We start from the raw sequence: 23,148 nt of genomic DNA on the forward strand, positions 1-23,148 counted from the left end.
AGTGGTCATCTTTACCAATCTGCTGTTGGTATAGAGATAATTCAGTCACAGTTGCAATAACGACGGGTTTATTAGTTCTTTGTTTGCGACACGTTTTGTCTATGTTGTGAGGCATCTTCGGACAATCGAACTATGGGTAAATAATCATCTCACGAAATGAGGGTCACACAGGGTAGCCACGCTGTCTGGGGCACCTTGGTCATGTTTCGCACAGGTCCCCCCCCATCGGAGGTTTGAGTCTTCTCTTGGGCGTGGGTGTGTACATTTAAATTAGATTAAGTAGTCTGTAAGCCAAGAGGCTGATAGCCTAAGCAGTTTGGTCCCATAGGAACTTACCACAAATTTCCAAATGAAATGAGGAGTCAGATTCATGAAATTGACTTCTCATTTCATGAGATGATTATTTACAGATTATTAGATTGTCTGAAGATGCCGCTCAATGCAGGTGAAACGTATTGCAAATGAAGGACTAATAAATCTGTCTTTATTGCAACTATGACTGATTTCTCTCTATAAAATTACCACAGTTGCTGTACCACTGCCACAGAATTTGAGAATAAACTGGAATGACTTTTGTTAATCTGGTATCTGTCATATATATAAAGCAGAGTGTATGTATGTGTGTATGTCTGGGATCTGCTTTCAAACCCCTGTATTGATTTCAACCAAATTTAGCACAAAACAGCAGGCTTCATGATTATCACCACTGTGGAGTTATAACATAATAGCTCCAATAGAAGCAGAGATATGGGGAGAGAAAACGACAGGACTCTTGTCAGGGAACAGTATTGGCATGTCAAATCAACCTGCTTTGCAGGCAGCCTAAATGTCAGGGGAAAGAATTGGCTTTCTGGGACCTGACATGAAGGTTGCCTTGCATATATGTTATGCTGAAGTAGTGTTGGTCTGCTTTATCAACCTGTTTTGCATGGTGGCCTGTATGTCAACAGCAAATAAATGGTTGTAGAGCCCCTGATATGTAGCCTTTCCTGTATAACTGACATATTGTCGTAGTAGTATCGGCCTGCTTTAATGAATTGTATCGCAGGGACTACATGTGCCGATGAGCATGGCTGCTGACAAGTTGAGATGTGGAGAGGAGGGGAAGAACAGAGTGGGGGAGAAGGAGATCGACAGAAAGAGGGGAGGAGTGGAAGACGTGTGAGGCAAGTGAAAGGTGTAGAGGGGTAGTGGACAAGTGGAAGAGGAAGAGGGGGAAATGGAGAGGAAAGAGGTTAGAAGAGAAGGATACTGTCAGAGGGAAGGGAGCAGAAGGTAAGGTCAGAGGGAAGGGAGCAGAAGGTAAGGTCAGAGAGAGGGCATAGAGAAAATGAGCAAAGAGAGGGTCAGGGGAGATGAAAAGACAGAGACAATGAGGAGGAGGAGGAGGAGGAGGAGGAGGAGGAGATAGAGTTGGGTCGATGAAGTGAATAGACAGGAGGAAGAAGAAGTGGACACAAAGAGAGAGAGGAGAAGGTGTGTTCATTGCATGTGTCGACCTACATGCATGTTACTGCATGGGGAAAAGGCTAGTTTTCAATAAGAGAAGTGTTCAGAAACTTCCTATGGTCTGCTGATGTAGATTATTTTCGTTGCAGGGTTGGTTCTCAGCAAAGTGGGACGCACTCTGTACAGACAGTGGCGACCACGATACCTGTGCGAGATGGTGTCGATAATGGAAGTGTAACATCTGGCACATTAGAAACGGCAGAAGTAGATGATTCATCGCAATTGGACGGCACCCGCAATCGCCAGCTATCAGAGACAGCCAGCGAGGCCCATAGCGTCACGTCTTCTCTTGCAGAAGAACCTCAGGTGCAAGACACTGTGGACCATGATGGGGACATCAGCGAAGAGTACTCCACGGACACAGATGATCAAGACGAGACTAGCAACGACCAGGCGTTCACTGAGGATTGGTATCAAGAGCGGAAGGCAGTACATGTGTCAAATTCACGAAATGTTCGAGTGGGCGAAGTCGCCTACGTGGTGGGGTCACTTAACATCAGCCAAGTTTTGCAGACACACAGTGTTGAGAAGAGGCTGTACGTGAGCAAAGGCTGCCAAGGTAAGAACAGCATCCTGAAATATTCGTGCTGCTCTGCCGCAATGTCAGTTTAGTAAACTTGTTCCATTATTTTTTTGTTTGCGTGCTTCCACAGTCCTGGAATATTTTAGAAATTGCATGTTCCGCCTTACCTTTTATTGATTTTTTTCATAATCATGATTTCGGCCGCTGCATCATTCTCTAGTAATAACTACAAGAAAACTTCAGTTGAATTGCTTTTATTTTTATTTTTTAGCAAGTGTAGCTATCAGTTGAGAACAACGCAATGTACGAAAACGCCATCATAATAAAATTGTACCCCTAAAATACATACGGGATCATTGAAAACAGCGCACCCAGAGGGATGAAAGGTGCAAACGCGAATCTTTGCAAATAAGTTTCTGATAATACATCAAGGACAGTGGGGCAGCAGCCGGACATGAAGTACCTGAATTGTGATAACAAAACCAACAGCTGTACTGGATAGCAAAGTCGTTATTTTTTTTAACACATGACACTTTGAAACCTTCCCGTCTCTTATATATCTCTTTTGTTACGCAACCTTCCCTTCTACAATAACCTATGAAACCTTCCCTTAGGATTTCTATCTCTTGCTTAATAATAACAAATGAAATGTTCCCTTTGAAATTAATTCTCTTTCTCAATCTATGCATACAGATTTAAATGCTGCTTATTAAAAGTGATTTTCTGATTATTTCGAAGAAACGTAGAATGTGTCGTCGTCGTGGCCACCAGTGGTTACCTGCAATAACCCAAAACTGTTCCTTACCTTTTTTGCTGTTACTGGACCGCCATCTGACTGCTACATCGAACTGTGACATGAGTATACTTACACTGTTTTACTATACTCTATTAGCTAATGGTGGTCTGTCATAATAAGTGGCTGTATTTATTACCGAAGCTGACGTTATTCTTTAATAGGAAAGCTGACATTATTCTTTAATTAATTTGACTGAAGTTACGCAATTCATAGTTAAACTTTTCCTGGACAACAATAAAATTTTAAAAAGTTTTAAGTTGATGGTTTTTGGGATGGATTATAATTAGTAACGCAATACTGCTTTCAAAAATTAATTATAATTCTGAATGAAATGATTTTACAGTCGTTCAAATGGGACTTACTTTTTACAATAATCTTACAACTAGCATTGCGCAAACATACCTTCAGTAGTCTTGAGTTACCCAAAAAAAATTCCATAATATTTGTTCCTCTTATGATAATAGTTAGCTGATGTCTCAGTACATCCGTTTAAAATCTCTTGTACATCATAGCTGGTGGCTGGCAGGCACACCGCTCCTCTCAACCTCTCGCTTCAGACCTGCTACCGACTCGCTTCACTTCTCGGTTACTACTGACTTCCTACGAACACTGAAGTGCGGTCTCTTCAACCAACAATGCTTTCTGGTGCAGATAATCCCTGCTACCATTACAAAATGTATCAATGCGCGGTCTTTCCCGCTCTTTTCTTAAAATGTATCCATACGCGGTCTCTCCCGCCCTTCTTAAAATTATATCAATGTGCGGTCTCTCCTGCCAACAATACTTTGGTGTAGACATTCCCTGCTACCACAATTATTTCTAACATGACACGTATTAATTATTCCTCCTTAATCCTATTAATAAAATATAAATATCTTTCATAAATTGTGGTTCGAAATATACACGTCTTACAACATGACACCAAATGGTGTCATCTTCAGGCCCCAAGCGTAACCTGCCATCCGCAACTGCGACAAAGACCAACGAAGTCTTCGATCGGGAACAGCTATCAAGCATGTGCAACGAACAGAATCGTATGCAGCGGGGCCAAAATTAACTGGATTCCGTACTTGCTACGAAGGTGGGATCTCAAGAAGACACCATTTGGTGTCGAAACTCGTAGCATGTGTTAACAAGAATAAACGACGTAGGTTTCTAACACAGCTGTCAGTTTTGTTATCATTATTCGAGTACTTTGTAAAGTACAGTGAGATCCGATATGCAAATGATCCAAGCGTGGTGCCAATGCGCATGGCCACAGAACATCCAATGGCGCTGCAGTCGGGCAGGCGGTCCTATTTAAACGGCGCATAGTGGACCAGTCCCACACGTGACGATCACATCCTGACTCGAGGACGTTAGTCGGCGCAGAATGCCAGGTAGACGTCATAGAATGTTGCTCACAGTTAATCCAGCTTGAGAGGGACCTAATCATAGGCATGAAAACTGCAGGCTGGTCGACACGCCGTGTGGCTCGCCAGGTCGACCTTTTGGAGTGTTCCTCCAGACGATGTTGGGTGCAATGGACACGAGATGGCACCCACAAACGATGTACTGGGTCTGGTGCTACCAGGAAGACAACGAGGCGAGAGGATCGAAGGATCGTAGGGCAAGCGCTCAGGGAGCCTACAATGGCTCACTCCACGAAACAAGTAAATGTATCAGTGCCAGTTGTTCCACAAGCCATTTACAGACGCTTTGCGGATGCGAATTTGTAGTCTAGTCGCCCTTGCACTCTACTGCCGTTAACACTGAGACATTGGCGACACTGTCTACAGTGGTGCCAAACCAGAACGGCTTGGACTGCCACAGACTGGCAAATGAATCTCGATTTCTTTTGGGAACGGACGATAACCGAATACGGGTGTGAAAACAGCCTGGTGGACGGTATAATTCCACGCACGCTGTCACGTATCACATCGCCAGCACAGCCGACATAATTGAGATCTGGTAGTCAGGGGAAGACAGGATTCGGTTACGATTGTGGTCGGGGCCGTAGACAGTTACTACTGGTTGCCTTCTATAGTTATACATATTTATTTCAAATCAGTAATACCAGACTCAATAATGAATAAAAAAAACCACACGTTATTAATGAAGAAATCAACAACTGTTTAAAATAATAGTGTTTTCAGAGCGTTACAATTTAGCTGTCGCAATAAAATACAGATACAACAGATAATGTTTTAAAAACAAAGCCATTGTGATCACGGCTGAAGCACTCATACGCCAGGAATGGCAAAAAATTAAGAATATTTAAGAACTCGCTGCAATTTACAACCTACAAATATTAAAATATTACAGGTACATAGTCATAATCACAGCAGAAGGCATCAGACGCCAGACATGGCAGTAAATAAGGTTTTAAGGCTTACTGCTAAAAATACCGATACCAAATTAAAATTTTAAGGCAAATAGGCACAATTACGGCTGAAGGCCCTACACGCCAGGAACGGCAGGTATGTTGAAAAATTTAGAAACCTGCCGTAAAACAGCAAATAAAATAAAAAAGGTTAATTAAAAAAAACAAGCACCTCGTCACCAAACGAGTGAAACAAAATGATGATAAACCTTGTAAGACAAACCCTACACTTAAAATACAGATACAACAGATAATGTTGCCGATCCCCTGTAATTGAGGTTTGTGGAACCTTTATGGGCCCCGGCATTATACTGATGGCGTTCTTCAATCCCACGTGGGAACTTTCCTACAAGGTCTACCAGGGCCACTTTTCCGGGAAGATAATGCTCGTCCATATACAGCTCGAGTTGCTCAAGACTTTCTACGTCATATTCCAACTTTTCAAATGGCTCTGAGTGCTATGGGACTTAACATCTCAGCTCATCAGTCTCATAGAACTTAGAACTACTTAAACCTAACTAACCTAATGACATCACACACATCCATGCCCGAGGCAAAAAAAATGGCTCTGAGGACTATGGGACTTAACTTCTGTGGTCATCAGTTCCCTAGAACATAGAACTACTTAAACCTAACTAACCTAAAGACATCACACACATCCATGCCCGAGTAAGGATTCGAACCTGCGCCCGTAGCAGTGACGCGGTTCCATACTGAAGCGCCTAGGACCACACGGCCACACCAGCCGGCTCCAACTTTTCCATGACTTGTCTGCTCCCCAGATTTTTCCTCTATAGACCCTGTGTGAGACCAACTCTGTACATAATTTAGAGGTGGCTGTTGAGGATCTGCGGTACAGTCTGCCTCAGGACAACCCCAGATGTCTTATGAACTCGATGCTGGACCATGTTGCGGCATGCATTTCAGCAAAAGGTGGCCCAACACGTTATTGATGTTGCACTGTATTTGTCTACTTGAACTCACTGTGTTTGTTTACATTTCTTGATGTTGTGGCCAAGGTAACTTCTCATCTGTGTCATTATGTCTAATAAATTTTATTTCGATCCAGTGCTCCCTTTTTGGTGCCCTGTTTGCAATGTTGGTGAGTGTGCTAAAGCTGTAATTCTAGGTGGTGTCCAGTGGTCACGGATACCCAAAGCAGAGAAGCTGTTATATATTTCTCGAAAATTATAAGCTAAGAAATCCGCGAGTTCATTCTTAGTAGGTTATTATTACCATTTTTTACCACATCTTAATCATTCACCATTCAACACTGGATCAACAGCGTCAAACTTACAATACGGAATTATATATAAATATACAACTGATTGAATGCCAGTCTGCGGAAGAGAAGTACATACATCACTTCACTGCAGAAACTAAACAGCATTCAGAGCAGGAGTTGGGGTCAGGTAATCCGAAAAAACAGAAAAAAATGCGAAGTCTGTTTCATCTTCCAGTGTTTTCTGAGAATACTTGCCATGGGTGGATTTCAGAAGAAAAGGTAAAGAATAACATTTCACTTGAACAATTCACGCACAAAAGTACATAGTGGTAGAACAGAGATTTGCAGCATGATTTCTTGGGAAATCCATCTTTTACACGAGATTTGGGCGTTCTTGACTTTCATCCATTCTCATATACAAAAATTTGTGTCTACAAAACCCAGGATAACACTCATCGGAAGAGTTCTTCTCCCCACAGGTAGTCTGTGCAAAGTGTATGTACCTTATGTTCAGTTACAATAACATTTCTACTACAAGGTCGAAAATTATCCCCTTGAGTGCAGCCACCCTACGATTGCCAGGGTGAGGAACGCAGACTGATTCTCGCGAAACGCCAAACCTTCTGGTATGGTAACACTAGCAAGAAATAATAGTACATAAATTCGCCACAGATAGCAAAGTATACAATCTGAGTAAATTCGTTTGTGTCAAGTGTTTACAAATAAATCAGTTTCAAAGGCTGATTCCTCCATAGGCATCTTATCTGCTTTCTTTGTACCGATGATGATGATGATGATGTTTGGTTTGTGAGGCACTCACGGTCATCAGCCCCCGTACAAAGCCCAAATTTTTTCACAGTCCAATTTTTTTTGCAGTCCACTCTAGCCTCTCTCACGAATGATGGCGATTGTTATATCTGCGACCAGGACGGTCGTGGGGTTGAAATGATGAAAAGCGCAGCGGGACTCGCGGAGAGGCCCGCGAACAACAACACAACGGGAGAGGACGGACACGACCAACGAAGGACAGAACGAACAACAACAAGATCGAACAACAGAGTCACAAGGAAACCTAACAAACTTGTCCACTCGTACACAGAACAAGAAAGTCAGTAAGCTGTCTAACGCGAAGCAATGTGTTCACAGACATACGCGAGATTAGACTGATTGGCTGAGCTTTTTTCTTGTTTTTTCCTTTATTGTATTTCGATCCCCCCCGAAGGGGCTGGCTGGCAGCAGCTTATTACGCTGCTCTGCAGGCTACAGAGTTTGTAAAACGTAAGAGGAAGTTAAGAAACAATAAAAGCAGTCGATGAAACGGGGACTTAAATTGTAAAACGGTGGAAAATTGTGGGAAGTTAAAACATAAAGCGAAGGTTTGGCAAAGCGAATATAATACACAGGATGCAGACAGGTAACGTAGTAGACACACAATTAAAAAACATGGCGACAGTCTGGTTTCTGTTTGCAAGAGATATAAAAGCACACCCAGCGACAGTATGATGGCCGTTCGCAACACTTCAGAAAAGACACGCAACACTGAACACTCACTGTAAGCACTGCACTAAAATGTCAGTACAAAGAGGATACACCATAGCCTAGGGCAGGTGGGGAGGGGGGGGTGGCTGCATCTGGACAGATGAGGGGGGAAAACAAGAAGGGAGAAGAGGAAAAACGAAAGGGGGGAACCAAAGGAGGGAGTGGACTCATAAGGGGGGGGGGGGGAGGGACAGGGCACACACGAGAGGGGAAGGGGAAAGGCAGAGGAGGAGGGAAATGCAAAAGGACTCAGGGGAGGGAAGGGGGGGCAGAGAGAGGGTAGGTGGGGAAAAAAGAGGATGGAAGGGGGGAGAGGAAGCCCAAGAGAAGGATGGAGGAAAGGAGGGGGGGGGTGAGGATCAGAGTAGATAGGAGGGATAAATGGAGGGAGAGAGGGCATCATCCGGGAGGGGGAGTTGATGGAAGCCACCTTGGGAAAGGAGATGAAGGGTGTAGAGATGGAGGGTTGGCGGGACACTACAGTGAAGACGTGGCAGGGGGTGGGTATGGGAGAGGAGTGGAGCAACCAGGGGGTGAGGGGGATCGAGACGGCGGGAGGTGTAGAGTATGCGGATATGTTCGAGGAATAGGGGCAGATGGGGAAAGGAATGAGGTCATAGAGGATCCGCGTGGGGGACGGGAAGCGTATACAGAAGGCGAGGTGGAGTGCATGACACTCAAGGATCTAGAGGGACTTATAGAAAATGGGGGGGGGGGGGGCAGAGTTGGCTGAGCGAGAGGCAGGCGCTTAAGTAGTCCATCGGGGGCGCCGCTATTGGCCGCTGGAACCACGTGTTCTGTGGCGCCCTCACACTAAAAGCAGGCCAGGAGGCGCGCGCTGTCACAGCTTATGGCGCGATGGTGCAGAGACCTCTAGGGGTCTTCGACGTCCATGACGTCTGGCAGGGATTCGAATTCCGCGGCGCGCGGTACCACGACGATGATGATGAAATGATGAGGACAACAAAAAAATCCAGTCTCCGGGCAGAGAAAAATCCCCAACCCGATTGGGATTCGACCCCAGGACCCTGTGACCCAGAGGTAGCAACAGTAGCCACTAGACCACGAGCTGCAGACTTTTGTATCGAACTTTCTAGTTTAGATAGATACGTGCGTCATAGATGCAGTATGCTCTGACTTCACTCTAAATGTTTATTAAGCTCAAACAATATATCCGTAAGAGCAACTATTAAATTTTAGGTACCTCAAAATAGCCATCCTTTGCTTTAATCACTGCCTTGCGTGTTCTCGGCATGAGATGGGTATTTTTTGTCAGGGTCTCAATTGTAATTAGTCTCCACTCTTGCTGCAGGACCTCTCGTAAGTCATGATTCCCTGTTTTCGGAGCCTGTTGTCCATCTCATCCCATAGTAGTTCGATTAGGACTGGGGAGACCATTCCACGTTTTTCAAAATTTCTTGAACCTCAAGAGACTTCACATAGTTCTTACACAAGTGGGATGTGTGTTTCTGATCGTTGTCTTGCTGCAAAACAAATATTTTCCAAAATCAGGTGCAAAGCAGGTATGTGGGCTTGTCGCTGGAGAATGGCATGATAATTCTGTTGGTCCATTTTTCCATTTACTTTCACCAAATCTCTGACTTTTTTCCCTCCAAAAGATCTCCATACTATCATAGAACCCCCTTCAGGCTTTACAGTTGAAATTACGCACTGAGGGTTCAAGCTTTGGTGGGGTAAACGGGTTTGAATTGGCGGAGTTTACTTCCACATCTTTACGATTGGATTCATCAGCTAATAAGACTCTTCCACAATCCCCTGCTGTCCATTGTTGGTGTGTCGTAGTCCATTGAAGCCTTTTCTTCTTGTTAACAGTGTACAACAATGGCTTGCTCGCTGCTACACAATCCTGGAGGTTGTTTTCTGCCAGGCCCCGTCTCTCCGTTGACTCACTCACTGGGGTATCTCGAGCTGTGTTTAGTTGAGCAGTCTGTTCAAGGACAGTTTGGAATATGTTACACTTACTGATCACTATCAAACACTTATCCCGACGTTCTGACATTTTCCTTGATGTTTCTGAACGAGAACGATCATCATAGAAGCCTGTATCTCGACGGCGATGTATGGTTTTGACTATAGCGCTAACAAAACTACAGCTAAACTGAACTATAAAACTACGTACAGGGTGACAATTACTGAACTGTATGAAATAAAACGTAAATTAGTTACAAACTACGGCGTGCACACACGTTATTCAACGTGCAAACGTCGCTACAGATATACGGATTTCGGTTATGACATGTCGATATTCGTGCCATCACTGGCGAAGATGAGGCGCAGGCGAGTAGCGAAATTCTGCACGACCCCCCGAAGTGTCGGAATATAGATGCTGTCGTGCGTGTTCAGATCCGGAGAATACGGCGGCCAAGCGAGGCCTCTGCCAGTGGCCTCTGGGTAGCCCAGAGACAAAGTGCGCTCCCCAAAGAGCTGCTTCAGGCCATTAAGCACTCACCTGTTTCGATGGGGTCGAGCTCCGTCTTGTCGAAATCAGAGTCACTTTGGACAGTGGGGATGAAATGATCTTCCAAAACCTTCACGCACCGTTCGATAGTCACCATCAAGGAATATTGCACCGATTATTCCGTGACTGGAAATTGCAGACCACACAGTCACCTATCGAGGTGGAATTGACTTCTCGATCGCGAAATGCGGATTCTCAGTCCCCCAAACCCATCAAAATTAACGGCTGACAAGAACAAGGCGCGAGCGCATGCGCATAGTAATTCCCATCATGCCACGCGGCCAACCGCGGAGTTTGAACGTCCTAACACAAACCGTTCAGAAGTTATGACGATTTTCTTTCGTATAGTTCAATAACTGTCACCCATGCACCTCTATACACGGTAACTGGTGCTTTTAGTAGAAATGCTTGGACATCTAAAGCCAGTTTGTATAGAACTGAGCAATACCCGCATATACCACTTTGTATGAAAATGTAGAATAATTATCTGTACAACTGTACATTATCATCATTAGTTGGGAAAACTATTCTGTATTCTAACCGAGAATTCACATAGATTACTCTCATTTTGCTCCGTTGCAATACACAGCATGGTGTTGCCAAAGTTATGGAGGTAACGTACTTGCAGTAGGCAGCTCTCTGTCGAAATGTCGATACGGCGGTATCTATCTTAAATGATCCGATTTCTATAGTTACAAACAGTTCGCCCTTACTGTGTTGTGTTTGCGCCAACACACTGATTTAGTATGTTATTCACGGGCTTTTGATCATTATTAGAGGTTCAGAGAGCTGTAACTCTACTACGTCCAAAGATTTTTTCCTTGAAATAGTCTACAATAGTTCTTTCTAAACTAATTGCCAGTTCTCCTGAAACGCCTACTATTCCTATTTCAAAAAATTTCAGTGATGGCATCAAGTCTGTTCATAAACTGACAGAGACTAGTCTTTCCACTTGATGCACTGACGAATGTAGTAAAGAGATCTCACACTATTTATAAATCTAATAGAATGCTATATTTATAGATGTAATGAATGGCTCCCTTCTTTTTAAGATGTCCGGAAAGCAAACCATAAGTTTGGAAACTTCGCGACGATATTATTGATTAAATCTGCTCCAATTCCTTACCGCATTGACGTACCGGGTGGGACACAAACGGGAAAAAATCCGCTGTGATCACTTTGTGCAAGAACAAGTTTTATTGGCATAGAGGAATGTGGAAGAGGGCACTGTATGTTGAGAGATTACACAGGAAAGAGACTACCTGCTTATTTTTCAACGAAAGCGATCCGCCACTAGAGCCCTCTGTGAGATACCTCGACATAATCCGAGGTAGCATACCAAGGGCGTTCAACAATTAATACAACTAGTGTTTTCGCCGGCCAGTTTCAGCTGAAAAAACGCGGAATTTGTTATAGGTCATCGTGGAATGTTTCCCCGTTAGTTCCCACATTTCCATGAAGTTCTGATAGGTGGCGCCACTATACGTAGCCTTAAAAATGACATCTATAACAGAGAGCTGCCACTGAGTTTCTTTCGGCGGAAAACCACAGCATCGCTGATATTCATAGTCGCTTACAGAAGGTATATGGAGACCTGGCAGTGAACAAAAGCACGGTGAGCCGTGGGGTGAGGGCTCTGACATCATTGCAATAAGGTCTGCTTACACGCTACGATGCTGATTGTGACAATTTTTGGGGAACATCGTCACAGATGATGAAACATGGGTTCATCACATCGAACCGGAAAAAAAGGCAATCTATAGAGTGGCGCCACGCCATCTCTTCTCTGAAGAAAAAGTTCAAAGCCGCACCCTCACCTAGTAGAGTCATAGCGACGGTCTTCTGGGACACTGAAGGGGTTGTTCTGTTTGATGACCTCCCTCGTGACGCAACGATCAACTCTTAAGTGTATTGTTCTACCCGCCGAAAACTGAAGAAACGACTTCAGCGTGTTCGTCGCCACAAAAATGCGAAAGAACATATCCTTCTCCATGACAACGCAAAGTCTCAGTTAAGTCTGTGCATCCGAGAGGAGCTCACGAAAGGTCACTGGAGTGCCCCTCCTCATCCATCCTGCAACCAGAATCTCGCACCTTCCGACTTCCGTATGTTTGGCCCCATGAAAGATGCACTCTGTGGGGAGAAGTACATGGATGATGCGGAGCTTATAGAAGCAGCAAGACGTCGGCTCCTACATCGACCAGTGAAGTGGTACCACGCAGGAATACAGGCCCTCCCAGTAAGGTGCCCTAGTGCCGTGGCATTGAATGAAGATTATGTTGAAAAAAAAAGAGAGAGAGAGAGAAGAAGGTTCTGTCTGAAACTACACTACTGGCCATTAAAATTGCTACACTAAGAAGAAATGCAGATGATAAACGGATATTCATTGGACAAATATATTATACTAGAACTGACATGTGATTACATTTTCACGCAATTTGGGTGCATAGATCCTGAGAAATCAGTAGCAGAACAACCACCTCAGGCCGTACCAACGGCCTTGATACACCTGGGCGTTCAACACAATACCACAGTTTATCGAGAGTAGTGACTGGCGTATTGTGACGAGCCAGTTGCTCGGCCACCATTGACCAGTTGTTTTGAATTGGTGAGAGATCTGAACAATGTGCTGGCCAGGGCAGCAGTCGAACATTTTCTGTATCCAGAAAGGCCCGTACAGGACCTGCAACACGCGGTCGTGCATTATCCTGTTGAAATGTAGGGTTTCACAGGGATCGAATGAAGGGTAGAGCCACGGGTCGTAATATATCTGAAATGTAACGTTCACTGTTCAAAGTGCCGTCAATCCAACAAGAGGAGACCGAGACTTGTAACCATGGCACTCTATACAATCATGCCGTGTGATACGCAAGTATGGCGATGACGAATACACGCTTTCAACGTGAGTTCACCGGGATATCGTCAAACACGGATGCGACCATCATGATGCTGTAAACAGAACCTGGATTCATCCGAAAAAATGACGTTTTGCCATTCGTACACCCAGGTTCGTCGTTGAGTACACTATCGCAGGCGCTCCTGTCTGTGATGCAGCGTCAAGGATAACCGCAGCCGTGGTCTCCGAGCTGATAGTCCATGCTGCTGCAAACGTCGTCGAACTGTTCGTGCAGATGGTTGTTGTCTTGCATACGTCCCCATCTGTTGACTCAGGGATCGAGACGTGGGTGACGATCCGTTACAGCCATGCATAGAAGATGCCTGTCATCTCGATTGCTAGTGATACGAGGCCGCTGGGATCCAGCACGGCGTTCCATATTACCCTCCTGATTCCAACGATTCCATATTCTATTAACAGTCATTGGATCTCGAAAAAACGCGAGCAGCATTGTCGCGATACGATAAACCGCAATCGCGATAGGCTACAATCCGACCTTTATCAAAGTCGGAAACGTGATGGTACGTATCTGTCCTCCTTACACGATGCATCACAACAACGTTTCACCAGGCAACGCCGGTCAACTGCTGTTTTTGTATGAGAAATCGGTTGGAAACTTTCTTCATGTGAGCACGTTGTAGGTGTCGCCGCCGGCGTAACCTTGTGTGAATGCTCTGAATAGCTAATCATTTGCATATCACAGCATCTTCTTCCTGTCGGTTAAATTTCGCGTCAGTAGCACGTCATCTTCGTGGTGTAGCAATTTTAATCGCCAGTAGTTTAAAATAGAGGTGAATAACTTCGTGTATTAGAATCCGAAAAAAAACAACTTTCAGAAAAAAATGTGTTGCATTACTGATTCAACGCCCCTTGAACGTTGTCTTTTGCATGGCGTCACTACGAAGTAATTCGTCTGGTTATTGCACACAAAATATTACCACGCGCGTCCTGTTGATGATGAATAAGGTTGACTGTAGAAACGTTATGTCGCCGTAACTGCAGCAAGGAATCCTACAGATGTTGACTCCCTTAGCCCGATAAGCTTTAGATTCTGTTCAGTAAAATTAATTTAATAGAGTTTAATGTTTTTGTAACGGAGAAGGTTATTCTCAAAGTGCTCTGTAGTGTCCATGATAAAATTATTTTTTAGTACTTTTTTTAAAGTGACCTACACATAAAATTTATAAGTTATTATAATAGAGAGTGACGAGAAATGACATTTCTCACATTTTTGATAGCTTAAGAGATGAAGACCATAAGTGATCTAATTATTCTATGATAACAATTCCATTATTCGTCTACAGCGCATCTTCACAGCGTCGCTGAAGAAATCAGGACGAACGTTTCGACACTGGCTCCCATCTTCAGGAACGACCTTTGTTGCAGAGAAGGAGCTACGCGTGGTGCGACGCAGCGAGTGGCGGGCGCGGCCGCCGGCGAGGCACGTCACTCCGCTGTGCAAGCCTGCCACCAAGGTCGTCCTCTGTGAGTACTCTACATTACACTGCACACGACTCATCCGTTTCAAGTTCCTGCGTAGGGGCGTCTGCAAATGGGGAGAGGGGCAAAAGGGGACAGTTCACCCCTCCAGGAATCAGGGGTACAGACGTTTTGTGAATTCAAACAAAATACACTCCTGGAAATGGAAAAAGAACACATTGACACCGGTGTGTCAGACCCACCATACTTCCTCCGGACACTGCGAGAGGGCTGTACAAGCAATGATCACACGCACGGCACAGCGGACACACCAGGAACCGCGGTGTTGGCCGTCGAATGGCGCTAGCTGCGCAGCATTTGTGCACCGCCGCCTTCAGTGTCAGCCAGTTTGCCGTGGCATACGGAGCTCCATCACAGTCTTTAACACTGGTAGCATGCCGCGACAGCGTGGACGTGAACCGTATGTGCAGTTGACGGACTTTGAGCGAGGGCGTATAGTGGGCATGCGGGAGGCCGGGTGGACGTACCGCCGAATTGCTCAACACGTGGGGCGTGAGGTCTCCACAGTACATCGATGTTGTCGCCAGTGGTCGGCGGAAGGTGCACGTGCCCGTCGACCTGGGACCGGACCGCAGCGACGCACGGATGCACGCCAAGACCGTAGGATCCTACGCAGTGCCGTAGGGGACCGCACCGCCACTTCGCACCAAATTAGGGACACTGTTGCTCCTGGGGTATCGGCGAGGACCATTCGCAACAGTCTCCATGAAGCTGGGCTACGGTCCCGCACACCGTTAGGCCGTCTTCCACTCACGCCCCAACATCGTGCAGCCCGACTCCAGCGGTGTCGCGACAGGCGTGAATGGAGGGACGAATGGAGACGTGTCGTCTTCAGCGATGAGAGTCGCTTCTGCCTTGGTGCCAATGATGGTCGTATGCGTGTTTGGCGCCGTGCAGGTGAGCGCCACAATCAGGACTGCATACGACCGAGGCACACAGGGCCAACACCCGGCATCATGGTGTGGGGAGCGATCTCCTACACTGGCCGTAAACCTCTGGTGATCGTCGAGGGGACACTGAATAGTGCACGGTACATCCAAACCGTCATCGAACCCATCGTTCTACCATTCCTAGACCGGCAAGGGAACTTGGTGTTCCAACAGGACAATGCACGTTCGCATGTATCCCGTGCCACCCAACGTGCTCTAGAAGGTCATCTACCGTGGCCAGCAAGATCTCCGTATCTGTCCTCCATTGAGCATGTTTGGGACTGGATGAAGCGTCGTCTCACGAGGTCTGCACGTCCAGCACGAACGCTGGTCCAGCTGAGGCCCCAGGGGGAAATGGCATGGCAAGCCGTTCCACAGGACTACATCCAGAATCTCTACGATCGTCTCCATGGGAGAATAGCAGCCTGCATTGGTGCGAAAGGTGGATATACACTGTACTAGTGCCGACATTGTGCATGCTCTGTTGCCTGTGTCTATAAGCCTGTGGTTCTGTCAGTGTGATCATGTGATGTATCTGACCCCAGGAATGTGTCAATAAAGTTTCCCCTTCCTGGGACAATGAATTCACGGTGTTCTTATTTCAATTTCCAGGAGTGTATTTTCAATCAAAATATCCACGGGTGTACGGCCGGTCTACAATGTCCAACGGGCGCAATATTTCGGCGATCATACATGTCGCCATCATCAGGTGAACTGACGGTTTGAGCTTCTGTGAACGTGCCGGCACGGAGATCCGTACGCTATGGCTGCTCACAGGGAACTGGCTTCGGTCGCGGCGGCGGCCGATTTAAATACCCTCCGCCCGCGGCACGCTCCTTCCACTGTCCGCGCCCCACGCCACGGTCGCGCGGTGGAACAGATTGTGACGGCGTCTGAGATGAAGTCGGAGTGATGGCTCTGTCCTCCGTGGTCGCCACAACTATGCGTTTGCTCGATTTACTGTTGATTAACCCAGTCGCTGGTTCCCAAGCCTTGCTAAGATTATAGCCACAGTCACGGTTTATGAGGTCGTCATTGGTGCGAATTTCGATGGCCTCTCTAACAACGCTGTCCCAAAGATGACCTCGGTTTCAGGAAGGCCGGCGTGTACCAGATTCCGTGTCAATGTGGCAAGTCGTATATTGGTCAGACGATGCGTACCGTCGAGGATCGATGCCGTGAACACCAGAGGCACACTCGACTGATGTATCCGAGCAAGTCGGCGGTCGCTAAACATTGTTTGTCGGAAAATCACGCTATGGAGTATGAACGCACGAGGATTCTGGTACAGACGTCGACATACTGTGACATACTGTGCTATAATCTTAGCAAGGCTTGGGAACCAGCGATTGGGTTAATCAAGAGTAAATAAGCATTTCAGATACTTCTACATCTAACAGCTAGTTTCAGACCCCGCCCAGGTGACACAGTTCATGTCTCTAATCCTTGGAACCAGAGCACTGAACTTCGAGACAATAATATGAGGCTGCGTTCAACTGGATCATAGACATGCACAGCTCGTCTGCTATTCAGTGCCAATTCGCCCCAAGTTAGCTCCCTGTGTAACCATGGTCCACATCGCCTTAGGTTTTGTGGATAGCATTTCCAAAATTATCCTTCTGGACAGCTCAAGCACTACCAAGAGTCGGTGCCTGAAGTGGCCCAGAAGGAATGCGTTTCGCTATAGGTCTTGTGACTACAGTTATTATAAGCAAGCTGTATCCTCTACGAGCTGCAGCCTTACTGCCTTCGTAGGCTGTGTAGAGTCCTTGAAATAGCAGGCATTCGAATTTCTGACAACATTACACAGTGCTGCACCCCATTCAGTGGTATGGTTTTACATGTTTATTTCTGCAGGTGACTTTTGGCAAGATACTGCAAAGCTTCACAAAATGGTTCAAATGGCTCTAAGCACTATGGGACTTAACATCTGAGGTCATCAGTCCCCTAGACTTAGAACTACTTAAACTTAACTAACCTAATGACATCACACGCATCTATGCCCGAGGCAGGATTCGAACCTGCGACCGTAGGAGCAGCGTGGTTCCGGACTGAAGCACTTGGACCGCTCGGTCACAGCGGCCGGTAAAATAAATATTAAAATGTAATGCGATGTAGAATTTAAACCTCTTACATGGCTGTATTACGAATAAAGTAAACTTAAGAAAACAATAGTATGAACCGAAGAGAACAGAAAAAATTCTCCGAAAGAGGATTGCTCTTGCGAACATTGCATTAGCAGACTAGCACGCTGCATATAAAGGTACTAGCAACAACGTGTTTTCCTGGAGTATTTACGTACTTCAAAACAGTCCTCACAAAAAGAAGCACACGTAGTAGCCACTATCACATTCGGATCTCTACGAGAGAGTTCCGAGAGAGCTCTTCTCATTCTCTGTAACACTGAAAGACAGTTTTCGCCGGTCGGAGTGGCCGAGCGGTTCTAGGCGCTACAGTCTGGAGCCGCGCGACCGCTGCGGTCGCAGGTTCGAATCCTGCCTCGGGCATGGATGTGTGTGATGTCCTTAGGTTACTTAGGTTTAAGTAGTTGTAAGTCTAGGTGACTGATGACCACTGCAGTTAAGTCCCATAGTGCTCAGAGCCATTTTGAAACAATTTTCAGGTGTTTTTGTACATGTATTTGTACAGTGAGATACTACACACCATTTATAACCCATTTTCAAAAATGGTTCAAATGGCTCAACTTAGAATTACGTAAATCTGACTAACCTAAGGACATCACACGCATCCATGCCCGAGGCAGGATTCGGACCTGCGACCGTAGCAGTCACGCGGTTCCAGACTGAAGCGCCTAGAACCACTCTACCACACCGGCCGGCTCCATATTCCGAGACGTAAATTTCAAACGAAGTCATCATTGCGACCGAGCCTTACGACAGCAGACGTAAAGTGCTAGCAGTGACGTCACAGACATTACAAGACGCAAATGGAGCGTTTTAGTGGGTTATAAAATTATTGGAATTTCATTTCTCTTTTTTGTAATGCAGAAGTTCATGAGGGAAAGAATAATTAACTATTAAATACGATTTCCGTAAAACAGTCAAATACTCTATTGCTACCATTTTCAGAGAGGACAGCAGAGTGTAATGAGCAATTTCCTAAGCAGGTCTTACAAATGCTTGAACAACGAATGGAGGCAGTCCCAGCATCTCTTTGCCAATGTACATGAGTAACTATCTTTTCTTTTAAAGCGTTTACGCCAGTAGTTAGAAATAATTGACACGACAAACCGTACTTTATTTACTGCGGATCTCATCTCGCCGCGCCGCAAACACAGCAACCGGCCACGCCGACCGGCTGCACACCGCGAAGCGGTTGTGTGAACGGTTGATCACACTAGACACTTATTGTTATTCTGTTAAATTGAGTTAAATATGCCGTAGAGAGGGTATTGCGCCAGCGTGAATATAAAAGTAAAGAACGTTTGTTTCTCCAGATATTTTTATTGAACATAACGAAAAACTTATCTTTCAACATATCTCAATATCTCACCTATTTTTGTATGTAGCCGTTGTTCAAGTTTAAACATTTACGGAACCATCTACTAACTTTCTTAGGCCTTCTGCGTATTCAGTTATCGCACCTTGTTTGAACCAACCTCTGACGCCCTCTTTCTGTTCGTTGTCATTTCAATAGTGCTGTCGGCAGAAGAAAACATGCCTAATACCGCTGATGCCATTATTCTTCATTAACACACAATTTAAAGATAGGCCTATGTCTGACATCTTTCAATGGCAGCAGCGGTCGACTGCAGCCGCCATCTGCCCGTTGCGCTCGCGTATTCAAAGCGTGTAACTTCACGCCAGTGAGCGGGAGCAATCGTAAACGGGATTTTGCTACTGTCACTAGCGAGCCAGGATGTTAATCTGACAAGAAGAGACGCTACGATCCTCCGTGATAATATATTTCACAGATGGGGTCGTAAGGTTGGTTGGTTGACTGGTTGATTTGGAGAAGCGGATCAAACAGAGAGGCCATCGGTTCCATCGGAGTAGGGAAGGATGGGGTACCATCCTAGCATTTGCCCGAAGCGATTGAGGGGAATCACGGAAAACCAAAATCAGGGTGGCCAGACGCAGTTTCAACCTTTGTTCTCCCGAACGCGAGTCCAGTGTGCTAACCACTGCGCCGTTTTAATGTGAAATCTATTCGAACATTGCATAATAGCCTGGAATATTTTATTAACTGTGATATTTTCGGGCGTAGTAGTTTACATTTTGCATATTGAATGCTAATCAAAAACAGCCGTGGCGGAAAACTGCCACCAAAAGTGTATTGTCGTTAATTTTGTCACATTTTGAAATCGCACAAGTAAACAGGAAAACATTCACTATGATGCCAGCGATGGAAGCTGTAAGACATACACTATGTGATCAAAAGTATCCGGATACCACCAAAAACATATGGTTTTCATATTAAGTGCTTTGTGCTGCCACTTACTGCCAGGTACTCTATATCAGCGACCTCAGTAGTCATTAAACATCATAAGAGAGCAGAATGGGGCGTTACGCAGAACTCACGGATTTCGAACGTGATCAGGTGATTGGGTGTCAATTTTGTCACATGTCTGTAAGCGAGATTTCCACACTCCCATACATCCCTAGGTCCACTGGTTCCGATGTGATAGTGAAGTGGAAACCTGAATGGACACGTACAGGACACAGCACAAAAGCTTACAGGTCGACCTAGTCTCTTGACTGACAGAGACCGCCGACAGCTGAAGAGGGTCATAATGTGTGATAGGCAGGCATCTATCCATATCATCATACAGGAATTCCAAATTGCATCAGGATCCACTGCAATTACTATGACAGTCAGGAGGGAGGTGAAAAAACTTGGATTTCATGGTAGAGCGACTGCTCATAAACCACACATCACGCCAGTAAATGCCAAACGACGCTTTGCTTGGTGTAAGGAGCGTAAACATTGGACGATTCAACAGTTGAAAAACGTTATGTGAAGTGACGAATCACGGTACACATTGTGGCGATCCAATGTCAGGGTGTGAGTATGACGAATTCCCGGTGATCGTCATCTGCCAGCGTGTGTAGCGCCAACAGTAAAATTCGGAGGCGGTGGTGTTAAGGTGTGGTCGTGTTTTTCACGAAGGGGGCTTGAACCACTTGCTGTTTTGCATGGCACTATCACAGTACAGGCCTACATTGATGTTTTAAGCACCATCTTGCTTCCCACTGGTGAAGAGCAATTCGAGGATGGCCGGCCGCTGTGGCTGAGCGCTGCTGCTACGGTCGCAGGTGCGAATCCTGCCTCGGGCATGGACGTGTATGATTTCCTTAGGTTAGTTAGGTTTAAGTAGTTTTAAGTCTGCGGGACTGATGGCCTCAGATGTTAAGTCCCATAGTGCTTAGAGCCATTTTAACCAATTCGGGGATGGCGATTGCATGTTTCAACACGATCGAGCACCTGTTCATAATGCACGGCCTGTAGTGGAATGGTTACACGACAATAACATCCCTGTAATGGACTGACCTGCATAGAGTCCTGACCTGAATCATATAGAACACCGTGCCAGGCCTCACTGACCGACAGCGATACCTCCACACAGTGCAGCAATCAGTGAAGAATTGGCTGCCATTCCAGAAGAAACCTTCCAGCCCCTGATTGAAGGTATGCCTGCGAGAATGTAAGCTGTCATCAAGAGTGAGCCAACACCGTATTGAATTCCAGAAGAACCGATTGGGGGGGGGGGGGGGGGGCGAACTTTTAAGTCAATTTCAGCCAGGTGTTCGGATACTTTTGATCACATAGTGTAACTCTGGCGGTGGGGAGGGACGGTGGGTGGGATGGGGAAAGTGGCAAAGCACGTCAGATCAAAACGAGCGTTACTTCTAGAACGACTCTCGTCCATTGGACCTCACGGGATACCAATTCGATTCTACAGAGAGTACGCGAGAGAACTTGCCCCCCTTCTAACAGCCGTGTACCGCAAGTCTCTAGAGGAACGGAGGGTTCCAAATGACTGGAACAGAGCACAGGTAGTCCTAGTCTTCAAGAAGGGTCGTCGAGCAGATGCGCAAAACTATAGACCTATATCTCTGACGTCGGCCTGTTGTAGAATTTTAGAACATGTTTTTTGTTCGCGTATCATGTCGTTTCTGGAAACCCAGATCTACTCTGTAGGAATCAACATGGATTCAAGAAACAGCGATCGTGTGAGACCCAACTCGCTTTATTTGTTCATGAGACCCAGAAAATATTAGATACAGGCTCCCAGGTAGATGCTATTTTCTTTGACTTCCGGAAGGCGTTCGATACAGTTTCGCACTGTCGCCTGATAAACAAATTAAGAGAAAAATGGTTCAAATGGCTCTGAGCACTATGAGACTTAACATCTATGGTCATCAGTCCCCTAGAACTTACAACTACTTACACCTAACTAACCTAAGGACATCACACACGTCCATGCCCGAGGCAGGATTCGAACCTGCGACCGCAGCAGTCGCGCGGCTCCGGACTGAGCGCCTAGAACCGCTAGACCACCGCGGCCGGCAAAGTAAGAGCCTACGGAATATGAGACCAGCTGTGTGGCTGGATTGAAGAGTTTTTAGCAAACAGAACACAGCATATTGTTCTCAATGGAGAGACGTCCACAGACGTTAAAATACACTCCTGGAAATTAAATAATGCAAATAAATATGAGCAAAGCAATCCATCTTTATACAGTGCAGTATGCTATAACCCTTTCCGGAAAATCATTGCCGGAAGCCGACGTAAGCCTACCGTTGTGATAGGTTGTCACAATTTAGTTGGGTTCTTAAGAAGTGATAAATGATATACACTCCTGGAAATTGAAATAAGAACACCGTGAATTCACTGTCCCAGGAAGGGGAAACTTTATTGACACATTCCTGGGGTCAGATACATCACATGATCACACTGACAGAACCACAGGCACATAGACACAGGCAAAAGAGCATGCACAATGTCGGCACTAGTACAGTGTATATCCACCTTTCGCAGCAATGCAGGCTGCTATTCTCCCATGGAGACGATCGTAGAGATGCTGGATGTAGTCCTGTGGAACGGCTTGCCATGCCATTTCCACCTGGCGCCTCAGTTGGATCAGCGTTCGTGCTGGACGTGCAGACCGCGTGAGACGACGCTTCATCCAGTCCCAAACATGCTCAATGGGGGACAGATCCGGAGCTCTTGCTGGCCAGAGTAGTTGACTTACACCTTCTAGAGCACGTTGGGTGGCACGGGATACATGCGGACGTGCATTGTCCTGTTGGAACAGCAAGTTCCCTTGCCGGTCTAGGAATGGTAGAACGATGGGTTCGATGACGGTTTGGATGTACCGTGCACTATTCAGTGTCCCCTCGACGATCACCAGAGGTGTACGACCAGT

At 45.9% G+C, this 23,148-nt stretch overlaps 1 protein-coding gene across 2 annotated transcripts in view; it reads left to right on the plus strand.

The window, feature by feature from the left end:
* LOC126267343 (uncharacterized) overlaps positions 1-23,148 on the plus strand; it is a 160,331-nt gene that overhangs the window by 105,577 nt on the left and 31,606 nt on the right. The window contains exons 4-5 of one of the 2 annotated variants that reach the window (XR_007548996.1): positions 1,599-2,068; positions 14,634-14,814. Coding sequence is in view for 1 of the 2 variants with exons in the window: in XM_049972465.1 (XP_049828422.1) it covers positions 1,599-2,068; positions 14,716-14,814 (569 nt within the window). In the remaining variant the exon portion in view is untranslated. The remainder of the gene's footprint in view (positions 1-1,598; positions 2,069-14,633; positions 14,815-23,148) is intronic. The other variant, XM_049972465.1, reaches the window with a different exon arrangement.

Source organism: Schistocerca gregaria, chromosome 4 (genome assembly GCF_023897955.1).
Source record: "Schistocerca gregaria isolate iqSchGreg1 chromosome 4, iqSchGreg1.2, whole genome shotgun sequence".
Classification (NCBI taxonomy): Eukaryota; Metazoa; Arthropoda; class Insecta; order Orthoptera; family Acrididae; genus Schistocerca; species Schistocerca gregaria.